We start from the raw sequence: 12,654 nt of genomic DNA, 5'->3' as shown, positions 1-12,654 counted from the left end.
TCTATCAAAATTGACTCGTTTGGTTAACTTGGATTTGACATTCAATAAACTCACCGGATCAATCCCAAGTTGGATCACAGAGCTAAACACCGTCGAGCAGATCGAACTATTCAACAACTCATTCTCAGGCGAGTTACCGGAATCTATGGGTAACATGACGTCGCTAAAAAGATTCGACGCGTCGACGAACATGCTGAGAGGGAAGATACCCGACGGCTTGAATCTGTTAAACCTCGAGTCACTCAACCTCTTCGAGAACATGCTCGAAGGTCCTTTACCGGAGAGCATAACTCGCTCCAAAACCTTGTACGAACTCAAACTCTTCAACAACAGACTCACCGGAACGTTACCGAGTCAACTCGGCGCTGACTCGCCGTTACAGTACATAGACCTCTCATACAATCAATTCTCCGGCGACATACCGGCGAATCTCTGCGGCGGAGGGAAGCTTGAGTATCTGATTCTAATAGACAACTCGTTCGCCGGAGAAATCTCGCAAAGTCTTGGAAAATGCAAAAGCTTGACTCGGGTTCGATTAAGTAACAACAAGCTCTCTGGTCACGTACCTGACGAGTTCTGGGGATTGCCTTGCTTGTCACTACTCGAACTCTCTGAGAACTCATTCACCGGAAGTATTCCGAAGACGATCATCGGTGCCAAGAATCTATCGACTCTACGAATCTCAAAGAATCGATTTTTAGGTTCAATCCCTGACGAAGTCGGTTCGCTTAAGGGACTGATTGAAATCTCCGGAGCGGAGAATGGTTTCAGCGGTGTGATTCCAAGTAGCTTGGTGAAGTTGAAGCAACTGAGTAGGCTTGATCTCAGTAAGAATCAAATCTCCGGCGAGATTCCTAGAGGGATTCGTGGTTGGAAGAATCTAAATGAGCTTAATTTAGCTAATAATCATCTCTCCGGTGAGATCCCTAAAGAAGTCGGAGTCTTGCCGGTTCTTAACTATCTTGATCTCTCAAACAATCAGTTTTCCGGTGAGATTCCGGTGGAACTGCAGAATCTGAAGCTTAACGTTCTCAACTTGTCGTATAACCGTCTCACCGGTGACATTCCTCCTCTGTACGCGAACAAAATCTACGCGCATGACTTCATCGGAAACCCTGGTTTATGCGTTGACGTTGACGGTCTTTGTAGGAAGATCACACGGTCTAGAAACATTGGCTACGTTTGGATTCTCCTATTGATTTTCACACTTGCGGGTTTGGTTCTTGTTGTTGGGATCGTTATGTTTGTTGCGAAGTGTCAAAAGCTCAGAGCTTTGAAGAGTTCTAAACTTGCACCGTCTAAATGGAGATCCTTTCACAAGCTTCGTTTCAGTGAGCATGAGATCGTTGATTGTCTTAACGAACGGAATGTAATTGGGTTTGGATCCTCTGGCAAAGTTTATAAAGCGGAGCTTAGTGGTGGAGAAGTTGTAGCTGTGAAGAAACTTAACAAAACCGCTACTAAAGGAGGAGATGAATATAGTGATTCGTTGAATAGAGATGGTTTTGCTGCGGAGGTTGAAACGTTGGGAACGATTAGGCATAAGAGTATTGTGCGTTTGTGGTGTTGTTGCAGCTCTGGTGATTGTAAGTTGTTGGTGTACGAGTATATGCCTAATGGGAGCTTAGCTGATGTGTTACACACTGACCACAAAGGCGGGGTGTTCTTAGGTTGGTCAGAGCGGTTAAGAATCGCTGTGGACGCTGCTGAGGGTTTATCATACTTGCACCATGATTGTGTTCCTCCCATTGTGCACCGCGACGTGAAGTCGAGTAATATACTGCTAGATGGAAAATACAGGGCCAAAGTCGCTGATTTTGGGATTGCCAAAATTGGTCAGATGAGCGGTTCCAAAACGCCAGACGCTATGTCTGGGATCGCTGGTTCTTGCGGTTACATTGCACCAGGTATTAACCAAAACAATACCATAAAGTTCCAACTATCTAAATGAAACGATACACTTCAACTGCATTCTTTTAACATTCCGAGTTCTAAAATTTCGCAGAGTATGTATACACACTTCGGGTGAATGAAAAGAGCGATATCTACAGCTTCGGTGTGGTGCTTTTGGAACTGGTTACAGGGAAGCAACCAACAGATCCAGAACTTGGAGACAAAGATTTGGGGAAATGGGTGTGCACTACTCTTGACCATTGTGGTTTAGAACCCGTGATTGATTCTAAACTCGATATCAAGTTCAAAGAAGAGATTAGTAAAGTCATTCACATTGCTCTTCTCTGTACGAGCCCTCTCCCTCTAAACCGACCTTCAATGAGGAAAGTAGTGATCATGCTCCAAGAGGTCTCTGGAGCTGGTTTTTGTAGCAGTCCAAACGCGTCTAAACGCTCTAAGAGCGGTGGGAAACTCTCGCCATACTACACAGAAGACTTGAACAGCGTTTGAGCATTCTAATATGGGCCGAGTTTGCGTTGGGCCGGTGATAACGGTTTGATGTTGTGATGCTAGGTGAACTGATATCAAAAACAGAAAAGTAGAGCTTTCTAATTAGGTGATAGCTCTTGATAATGCTAGTATAAAGCTACTATAGTTGATTTATTACTAAGTTTGGATATTAATTATCCAAATTAACGAAATGTTTGTAACCTATGTTGGTTGGTCCACCCAATAGTCAACCTTTCATTTAGTCATATTCGGGCCCGTATCCGCACTAATTTGTAAACGGATATGCCATATTGCCATTACAATTTTCTCAAATTACATTGTATTTTAGAAAGCTAAAGTAACCGATAATGCCATTACAAATGATATATACTAAATATCCAACCATAGACAAACACATCACACATGTCAGTAATGTGATTGGTTTTCTTGATTGTCACCTTGCTGCGCTTTCTATCCATCCATGAAAACGACAAGCTAACCACAAAATTTCCCAAACGGACACAGAAGTGTAACATTTTTACATGGTTTTTGTTTAGTTTGATGATTAGAATAGGTAGTACAACATGTGTTTACAACTCACATGGGAGATCAAAACAAAGAAAAACAAAAACAGACGACAAAGAGAAAAAATAAATAAAGGTTGAGATTCCTTGTTATGCATGAGAAGTCTACGTGAAGAAATAGAATAATGACTGGCTTTTAAACTTTCTTTTTCTTTTTATCAATATTAAAAATAGCTTCTTACTTTATATATTCATTCTCGATATATTATGTTACAATTTTATAGCAACTGAAAGTGTTATGTTAATTCATTTTTCCACATGGCACTAAAGATTTGTATTTCAAGGAATATAATTTTCTTGCAATTTTTGAGATTGTTCGTGATAATTATTATTGACAAGTAAGGTTTTCAAAATAAAATTAAAAAATATACGCATATATCGCTTCTAACTTTATCCTAGAATATAATTTTATAAAGGTTGAAACATCCAATTAAAGGGGATAATATGAAACCATATAAACTATACTTCATCGCGACTTAACACTATGCGTACACTAGGTACCCATCAGAAACTAATATCAATGTAGTTTAATGTTTTTCTAATTGTAGATATCAGTATATGATTTCAGTAAACTGTATGGAGACGTTGAGAGAAGAAAAATATTTATACACAGATCACATGCAGATGTGTAAATTCTAAGTATAAGGTTATGTAATAATATCTTTACATACACTCTAGGGTGACATTGGACCTTAACTTCTCTTTCTTATGTTTTGTTCTACCATATCACGTCTGAGCCCTCACAGACCAGCAACAAAACCTTGCCTCAAACCCACGCCATCTCATACTCATTTTTAGATCCCAAATATGAGTAAATTACCAAATTAATATATTGAATATATATAAAGATTGGTGCACACACAAAATACAACCAACGGTAGAACCAAACCTAAATAAGACTGTCATTGTCAAAAAAAAAAAAAAAGGAACCTCCATATATATTCTCTCACAAGATTTTATTTTTCATATTATTTTTTTGTTTGATCAGTCGTCTTTGTCTATTTCTCCCTCACACACCATACATGCGATGTAGAAGCCAAACCAAACTTAAAACCCAAGCAATCTCTTTTTCTTTCTTTTCTTAATTCTGATAATTCATTCGTTTATTATTAAGAATATCACATTGCAGTTTTAGAAAGAAACTTAAGTCTGTTTAATTTAATGCTTTTACTTTAGAAGATACAAGAAATGTAATTTGTGTACGCATACTTGTAAAAAACAACAAGAACAAAAACTGATAATTTAACAGTGTTACAAATATGTAAAAGTAAAGGTTTGAAAGTTTTACAATTTTATATTGCACTTCACTTTAATTCAAGTTGTGTTGTAGGTGTACCTCTTCCTCTCATTGTTACTTAGCATGTATGTTTCTACATACTTATTAAACCAATCTAAGTGCTACTATATGTAGTGTATGGTACATCTGTACACAATATAAAATGAGGTTTAAATAATAGTATAATTTTTAGGCTTACCTCATCTCTCTCTCATGGATAGTACAAAGTTAAAATCAAGTGCAAAAAAGGCCAATTAACTCAAACTTAAAAAGTGATGAACAAGAATTCAATTCCTTCCTCCTTCTCAAGATAACCTAAAAAGTTCTTCTTAGGAAACAACATATATGCTTTATTATCTTTAACTCTTTTTCCCTCCTCTCTCTCTCTCTCTCTCTCTCTCTCTCTCTCTCTCTCATGCCTTTGTTTATTCTGACGAAGTTGTGAGCAGTGAAAGAAGAGGAGAAGAGAGATATGCACAAGAGGTATCTTGGAGACATAAAACAACATGACTTGGTGCAATGACCGTAGCGATGTTCAGACCGTTGAAAGAATCATTCCCTCCCCGACGTCGGCTGAGTCTCCGAGAGCCTCATTACCGGTGTCAAGCCACAAAACTTGTCCTTCTTGTGGCCATAACTTCAAGTTTCATGAACAGGTTCTTGTTTATCTCAATAGCTACATCAAACTGTTCAATCATATATATATATATATATATATATAGTATTTGATCATGAGTAATTATAATACACCCGATTTATGTAGGCGGGGATCCATGATTTGCCGGGACTACCCGCTGGAGTGAAATTTGATCCGACGGATCAAGAGGTACTGGAGCATCTTGAAGGGAAGGTAAAAGACGACGCAAGAAAGCTTCATCCTCTCATAGATGATTTTATCCGTACCATCGATGGTGAAAACGGCATCTGTTATACCCATCCTGAGAAATTGCCAGGTGATTCTATGTTGTTCAATCATCAATTAATTTGTTATTTAAATGAGCATATAATTATATTTTTCATTTTCATATAATCTAAATAAATTATCTGACATGGAAAAAGAACATATAACTTTTATGATACTTTTTAAAAATTGATTACATATCTTTTTTTTATGTATATGTAGCATATACACTTAAATGTTATAATATCTATAAATTTAGTGTCATCCATTTGAATGTTATGAAACATAAAATCATTAACATTGTAATTACGGTTGATGATCAAAATTTGTTATTATATTTCCACTAGCTAGTAATGGTTAGTAAAAATTTCAAAAATGTTGAAATCATTTATATATATATATATATATATTTTTTTATGTTGAAATCATATTTCATAAAATGGTCAAATAGAAGAAAATGTAGCTAATCCAATTATTAAATTTAATTAAGTTTGATGAATGCTATATATATATATATATATATAGGAGTGAACAAGGACGGGACGGTCCGTCATTTCTTCCACCGACCGTCGAAAGCATACACGACGGGAACAAGAAAACGACGTAAAGTCCACACTGATTCCGAAGTCGGTGGCGAGACACGGTGGCACAAAACCGGCAAAACACGGCCAGTTCTCGCCGGAGGAAGAGTGAGAGGCTACAAGAAAATCCTAGTGCTCTACACAAACTACGGCAAACAAAAAAAGCCCGAGAAGACTAATTGGGTAATGCATCAATATCATCTTGGCATCAACGAGGAAGAGAAAGAAGGCGAGCTCGTTGTCTCCAAAGTCTTCTACCAGACTCAACCACGCCAATGTGGTGGCTCAGTAGCTGCAGCAGCCACCGCTAAAGACCGACCTTACCTCCACAGTCTCAGTGGAGGTGGTGGCCGCCACCTTCATTACCATCTTCATCAAAACAATGGTAACATCAAGAGCAACGGCGGTGGAGGAGGAACCGCCGGAGCCAGTGAGTATTATCACAATATTCCGGCTCTTATCTCGTTTAATCAGACCGGGGTACAGAACCATTTGGTTCATGACTCTCAACCTTTTATCCCTTAAAAAGAAAAATCAATTTTACATCGACGGTCGTAAAAATAAGAGAAAGGGTATATAATCTAAGAATTATACTTTCATATTACTACACATACATACGTACAAATAACTTAAATTTACTGTGCAAACTTATACACGTAACTTGTCTTTTCTTATGTCATAAAACATTTTTCTTACCCTTTTTATTGCTTTGTACAATTTATATTCCTTGGACGATAATGAAAAAAAATGTACAAAGATCTCCCTTGTCTTTTGGTACATTAATTCATTTTGATATATTGTCGGCAGAGATATATGCATGTGGGTGGACTAATTAGCGCCAACATACTTTGGACGTGGTCTAATTGCTCAATAAATCTAATTCTTATATGCATTAGACAATTGACACCCTAATTCTTTATATACTTTGAACGTCATCTAATCAATTAACTTAACATCTGCAAGATCATTTTTATAGAAAAATTAAAGGCTTCGATAATAGATAAATCAATACCATTTTTCTTCGTTAGCACAATATTGCCATTTAACTCCAAATGCAAATCTCATAGATTTTTTACTCCCCAAACGATAAGTTTATTACAATTAACTCAATCAGCAAACAGTTTTTTTTGTTCCTTTTCTTTGGAAGACCAATTTTCACCTTGAGATAGATAAATCACAAGAATAACCTTTAAAAAGTGTTTAGTAATACATATCAGGCATTTGTTCCAAAGGATCTGAGGAATTGAAAAGATGACATGAACCACATAGGATTTTACTTAAGCCTCTCTACTTCTTTGCATCCACATCCAAATTCATCCCTTGTAGGTTAAGCAACAGATCGTCTGAGCTCAAGTACACTTTGTTCGCCGAGTTAGCTACGGTCTGCGCAATCTCTCTTGCAGCCTCGATCTTCCTGAGCGTTATGAAAGCTTGGTTGTTTGCAATTGCTTGACCAATGAGCTGAGCACTCTTGGCTTCTCCCTACACAAGCCATGACGAGTTTGTCACACAACAGTTTCGGTCTCAAGATTTTAGACAAATGGAAAAGTAGAGAAATTCTCTTTACCTGGGCACGGATAACTGCACTTCTCTTGTCTTGTTCAGCCTTCTCAATGATGAACTTAGCCCGCTCAGCCTCTTGAGCCGCCACCTGCTTTGCTTCAATGGCAGCCGTGAACTCCTTCCCGAATGTCAAAGTCGTGATGGACACATCATCAAGCGCGACGTTGAAGTTTGCTGCTCGTGCAGTCAGAATCTTCCTGATCTCCCTACTGACTGCCTAAGAATAACACGATAAATATTATTGATAACTTCACTAAGAAAGAGTAAAAGATGGATCATATATTTACAGTCACTTGTATACCTCTCTCTGAGTAATAAGCTGGCTTGCATTGTACTGAGCAACCACAGCTTTCAAAGTCTCATGAATTATAGAAGGCAGAATTCTCTCGCTGTAGTTCTCACCAAGGCTCCTGTAGATTGTAGGTAGCTGGTCTGCCATGGGACGCGTGAGAACCCGAAGCCCAATTTTCACCTGAAAGTTTCAAAACCCACAGACTTAAAGCTTACAAAGTTGTGTGTCGACATTACACCACAGTGGCATATATGCGAAGAGGACTTTACATTCTCTAAATCCTCAAAACAAAAGTGACTGAAAATGGGAGGAGTTGAAGCAGAGTACCATCTGGAGATCGCGGCTTCCGGATGTACTCTCAACAAGGTAGGGTCGAGCACGAACGTCATAGATGACCGGCCTTTCGAACCAAGGAACCATAAGGTGTGTACCTTCAGGGTAAACCTGCGTAATAAAAAGGTTACTACTTACTAACTACATTCTTGTGAATTAAGAAGACTGTTATTATGCTCAGTGGGAACAACAGAACAACAAGATGTCATGACTGATCAGCCCCAAGGATTAATAAACAACATTTCACAAACGATTATCAGATTTCACTAACAAATCAACCAAGAAAATTTCATCCAAACGTCACAAACCGCAAATCATCAGGAAAAATACATACACTACAAAGCCAAAAGACACAATTTGAAGAAAAAGTGATAAACCTTATCTTTAATACCGACTAAACGATTGAACATGATGGCACGATGTCCTCCGTCAACATTATAGAGACTGTGTGTGGCACCATAGAGACCAAGCCCACCGATAATCCCAACCTTAAGCAACGCAGAAATGGCATCACCACCTGGCAGCTTCGGAACTTTGACGTTGAGATTCATCCTTCTTTCTGGAACAATCCCACAACATTTTTAACAAATCAAAATCAATATCCAGGTCTGGAGAAACAGAACAAACAAACATGCACTGAAAATTCTGACTCAGATCTACTCCCTTTATGCAACTTTAAACTCTATATCATCCAAAATCTCAAAATAACAAAATCAAGTCAGATTCAGCACACCAAGACATAAAAGATAGCAAATTTAACAAACCCACATGCTCAAAAATACGTCTAAGTTCTAATCAAACAGTGATACTGGCATCTTTGGCATAATAAACAACAAGTGATTAAGAACTTCGAGCATAAAACTCTCTCTCTCACTCACCCACCTCCAAAATTCCCTTGCTCACGAAAATTTCGACAAGAATCGATTGATACACACACCCATTAAAACAAAATACACACGCGAAATGGCGAGAAGCGTACCTGCAAAACTTTGCTACTGGAGAAAGGGGAAGATCGTGAGAAAGGGGGTTTAGGGTTTAAGCTCTCTCGCTTTCTATTGGAGAAATGTGGACGGTGTCACCTTTTTTTTTTTTGTTTGGGAAAAAACCTTTGGGCTCACGTTATAGTCCATTAGATATTTTAGATGGGCTTAACGGTGAATAACAATACTTTATTGGGCTTAGTTTTGATAAAGCCCATGTAGTGAATACCAGACACTTGTCATCGCGGCTAAACATGCAACCGAACAGTTGTCGAGTCAAGTCCGCAGCAGATACGACGGATCAAACACGCCTAGTGTCGCCGCGTCTCTCTCATGTGTCACCTTGTTTCCCTCTTGTCTCTATATTTCTTTCATTAAGTTCTTTTATTTTGTTTATAAAATAATATTTTGGCTGTATCTCTACTACGCTCTTCGATCACATCGCCAAAAATAATTAATACTCGTGGACACCGGTGATGTAACCATGTGTTAATTGTAAAAATTAGATTTTCTTCTCCCGTTTAAGATCAATTACATATCATGGTTAAGCCATTTCTAAGACGATGATCAAAGGTAAATCCAGTAGAGTTTCTATTTATACGGATGGATAACGAAGCGAAAAATGAGATAGATACATTTGAATTTGTCGTGTTTTGGCATATGCGGAGAGTGACCTACGCGCATGAACGTCAAGAGACACTTGCTCGAGCTCACAGACTGACGTGTAAAAAACATAGACTCATGACCCCATGCAAACCCAATCTTAGGTGGCACAAACATTGAGCTCACTCGACAATATATAAACTCCTGCTAACTCCCGTTCTCTTCATCCATCATCTCTCACAACAAAGAAAAAGAAAATGGGTAAGCTCAGCAATCTCCTCGTTGCAACATTCGGGGTTCTCCTCGTCCTTAACGGCTGCCTTGCGAGGCAATCTCTTGGGGTTCCTCCTCAACTACAGAACGAGTGTAACCTTGATAACCTAGACGTTCTTGAAGCCACCGAAACTATCAAAAGTGAGGCCGGTCAGATCGAGTACTGGGATCACAACCACCCTCACCTCCGATGTGCTGGTGTTTCCGTAGCTCGTTATGTAATTGAACAAGGCGGTCTCTACTTGCCCACCTTCTTCACTTCCCCAAAAATCTCCTACGTTGTTCAAGGTCTATATCAATCTCTACATACATAATACCCCTTCTAATCAAATATGTATATATCACGTTCTAATTAATGAAATAAACAATTAATTCACTGTACGATAGCTCTTTTCTTTCTGTATATAAATTTATTTCATATTACAGGAAAGGGTATTAGCGGAAGAGTGGTCCCTGGATGTGCGGAGACCTTCATGGACTCGCAGCCCATGCAAGGCGAGCAACAAGGACAACAAGGTCGAAGACAAGAACAACCATGGCAAGGACAAGGGCATCAAGGACAAGGGCAACAAGGACAAGGGCAACAAGGACAGCAGCAACAACAAGGGTTCCGTGACATGCACCAGAAGGTAGAACATGTTCGACAGGGAGACGTCTTTGCCATCACTCCAGGCTCTGCCCACTGGATCTACAACTCCGGAGAACAGCCACTTGTCATCATCGCTCTTCTAGACATCGCCAACTACCAAAACCAACTTGACCGCAACCCTAGAGTAATCATATATACACAAGACGCACATTCAGTTTTAGAAGATCTATACCGTATCAGATTAACTAATATTTACATGTTTTGCAATTGTTGATTCTATGTTATAGGTGTTCCGTTTGGCCGGAAACAACCAACAGGGTGGTTTTGGCGGTTCGCAGCAACAGCAAGAACAGAAAAACATGTGGAGCGGCTTCGACGCACAGATCATAGCTCAGGCATTGAAAATCGACGTTCAGTTGGCTCAGGAGCTTCAGAACCAACAAGACAGCCGTGGAAACATCGTTCGTGTTAAGGGACCTTTCCAGGTCGTGAGGCCGCCTTTGAGACAGCCCTACGANGGTTCCTCCTCAACTACAGAACGAGTGTAACCTTGATAACCTAGACGTTCTTGAAGCCACCGAAACTATCAAAAGTGAGGCCGGTCAGATCGAGTACTGGGATCACAACCACCCTCACCTCCGATGTGCTGGTGTTTCCGTAGCTCGTTATGTAATTGAACAAGGCGGTCTCTACTTGCCCACCTTCTTCACTTCCCCAAAAATCTCCTACGTTGTTCAAGGTCTATATCAATCTCTACATACATAATACCCCTTCTAATCAAATATGTATATATCACGTTCTAATTAATGAAATAAACAATTAATTCACTGTACGATAGCTCTTTTCTTTCTGTATATAAATTTATTTCATATTACAGGAAAGGGTATTAGCGGAAGAGTGGTCCCTGGATGTGCGGAGACCTTCATGGACTCGCAGCCCATGCAAGGCGAGCAACAAGGACAACAAGGTCGAAGACAAGAACAACCATGGCAAGGACAAGGGCATCAAGGACAAGGGCAACAAGGACAAGGGCAACAAGGACAGCAGCAACAACAAGGGTTCCGTGACATGCACCAGAAGGTAGAACATGTTCGACAGGGAGACGTCTTTGCCATCACTCCAGGCTCTGCCCACTGGATCTACAACTCCGGAGAACAGCCACTTGTCATCATCGCTCTTCTAGACATCGCCAACTACCAAAACCAACTTGACCGCAACCCTAGAGTAATCATATATACACAAGACGCACATTCAGTTTTAGAAGATCTATACCGTATCAGATTAACTAATATTTACATGTTTTGCAATTGTTGATTCTATGTTATAGGTGTTCCGTTTGGCCGGAAACAACCAACAGGGTGGTTTTGGCGGTTCGCAGCAACAGCAAGAACAGAAAAACATGTGGAGCGGCTTCGACGCACAGATCATAGCTCAGGCATTGAAAATCGACGTTCAGTTGGCTCAGGAGCTTCAGAACCAACAAGACAGCCGTGGAAACATCGTTCGTGTTAAGGGACCTTTCCAGGTCGTGAGGCCGCCTTTGAGACAGCCCTACGAGAGCGAAGAGAGGAGACGCCCACGTGGCCCACAAGACAACGGCCTTGAGGAGACTATCTGCAGCATGAGGTCCCACGAGAACATTGACGACCCTGCTCGTGCTGACGTGTACAAGCCCAACATTGGTCGTGTGACCAGCGTCAACAGCTATACCTTGCCCATCTTGCAGTACATCAGGCTTAGCGCCACCCGTGGCCTTATCCAGGGTGTAAGTACTACATTTTTCTTTTATTATAAATTTAGAGATATCAACCTTTTTTACCAAAAAGATAAACTAGGCATAGTATGCAAATTTAAAATTTAAAATAGTTTTTAGTAGATAGTTGTAGAGAGATTGAAATCCAAATATCCAAACATATCCTATCCATACACATAATTTTAAAAATCAATATAATTGATCCAATCTATTATACTTACATGGTTAATAATTTCGTTAGAAATTTTTTTAATTAATTTATTTTCTTTAGCAAAACGTAATAAAATCGTAGGCTACCGATGAATGATCACATGTTGCAGAATGCGATGGTGCTTCCAAAATACAACATGAACGCAAACGAGATCTTGTACTGCACTGGAGGACAAGGAAGGATCCAAGTTGTGAACGACAACGGACAGAATGTGTTGGACCAGCAGGTGCAGAAGGGACAGCTCGTGGTCATTCCACAAGGGTTCGCTTACGTCGTCCAGTCCCACGGAAACAACTTCGAGTGGATCTCTTTCAAGACTAATGAAAACGCGAT

General features: G+C 39.7%; 4 protein-coding genes across 4 annotated transcripts in view; 3 read left to right on the top strand and 1 right to left on the bottom strand.

Annotated features, from left to right (window-relative positions):
• Window positions 1-2,715, top strand: part of LOC104722041 (receptor-like protein kinase 5) — a 4,612-nt gene extending 1,897 nt beyond the window's left edge. Inside the window, exons 2-3 of the mRNA XM_010440143.2 lie at window positions 23-1,907; window positions 2,006-2,715. Of these exons, the coding sequence (XP_010438445.1) occupies window positions 23-1,907; window positions 2,006-2,403 (2,283 nt within the window). The 3' untranslated portion in view covers window positions 2,404-2,715. The remainder of the gene's footprint in view (window positions 1-22; window positions 1,908-2,005) is intronic.
• LOC104722040 (NAC domain-containing protein 73-like) lies at window positions 4,491-6,484 on the top strand. Its single transcript, XM_010440142.2, has 3 exons — window positions 4,491-4,898; window positions 5,006-5,195; window positions 5,669-6,484. The coding sequence occupies exons 1-3, from the start codon at window positions 4,749-4,751 to the stop codon at window positions 6,247-6,249; spliced, it is 921 nt and encodes a 306-aa protein (XP_010438444.1). The 5' UTR covers window positions 4,491-4,748; the 3' UTR covers window positions 6,250-6,484.
• On the bottom strand, window positions 7,012-8,468 carry LOC104722039 (prohibitin-1, mitochondrial). Its single transcript, XM_010440141.1, has 5 exons — window positions 8,290-8,468; window positions 7,907-8,023; window positions 7,589-7,759; window positions 7,292-7,504; window positions 7,012-7,206 (listed from the first exon to the last, which is right to left on the bottom strand). Exons 1-5 carry the CDS (start codon window positions 8,461-8,463, stop codon window positions 7,012-7,014), a joined length of 870 nt encoding a protein of 289 aa, XP_010438443.1. The 5' UTR covers window positions 8,464-8,468.
• Window positions 9,714-12,654, top strand: part of LOC104727700 (12S seed storage protein CRC-like) — a 4,244-nt gene continuing 1,303 nt past the window's right edge. The window contains exons 1-5 of the mRNA XM_019231777.1: window positions 9,714-9,843; window positions 10,884-11,096; window positions 11,235-11,581; window positions 11,685-12,122; window positions 12,431-12,652. Of these exons, the coding sequence (XP_019087322.1) occupies window positions 9,753-9,843; window positions 10,884-11,096; window positions 11,235-11,581; window positions 11,685-12,122; window positions 12,431-12,652 (1,311 nt within the window). The 5' untranslated portion in view covers window positions 9,714-9,752. The remainder of the gene's footprint in view (window positions 9,844-10,883; window positions 11,097-11,234; window positions 11,582-11,684; window positions 12,123-12,430; window positions 12,653-12,654) is intronic.

Source organism: Camelina sativa, chromosome 11, assembly GCF_000633955.1.
Source record: "Camelina sativa cultivar DH55 chromosome 11, Cs, whole genome shotgun sequence".
Lineage (NCBI taxonomy): Eukaryota > Viridiplantae > Streptophyta > Magnoliopsida > Brassicales > Brassicaceae > Camelina > Camelina sativa.
Note: the sequence above shows the minus strand (reverse complement) of the source record. Positions and strands in the feature narration are given on the sequence as shown.

Bases quoted from the DNA above. Each gene is read 5' to 3' on its own strand.
- LOC104722040 (XM_010440142.2), top strand. From the start codon at position 4,749: ATGACTTGGTGCAATGACCGTAGCGATGTTCAGACCGTTGAAAGAATC. The intron at 4,899-5,005 runs GTTCTTGTTTAT...CGATTTATGTAG, and splicing joins ACTTCAAGTTTCATGAACAG to GCGGGGATCCATGATTTGCC. The intron at 5,196-5,668 runs GTGATTCTATGT...ATATATATATAG, and splicing joins CCATCCTGAGAAATTGCCAG to GAGTGAACAAGGACGGGACG.
- LOC104722039 (XM_010440141.1), bottom strand. From the start codon at position 8,463: ATGAATCTCAACGTCAAAGTTCCGAAGCTGCCAGGTGGTGATGCCATT. The intron at 7,760-7,906 runs GTACTCTGCTTC...TGAAACTTTCAG, and splicing joins GAAGCCGCGATCTCCAGATG to GTGAAAATTGGGCTTCGGGT. The intron at 7,207-7,291 runs GTAAAGAGAATT...TGGCTTGTGTAG, and splicing joins GTGCAGTTATCCGTGCCCAG to GGAGAAGCCAAGAGTGCTCA.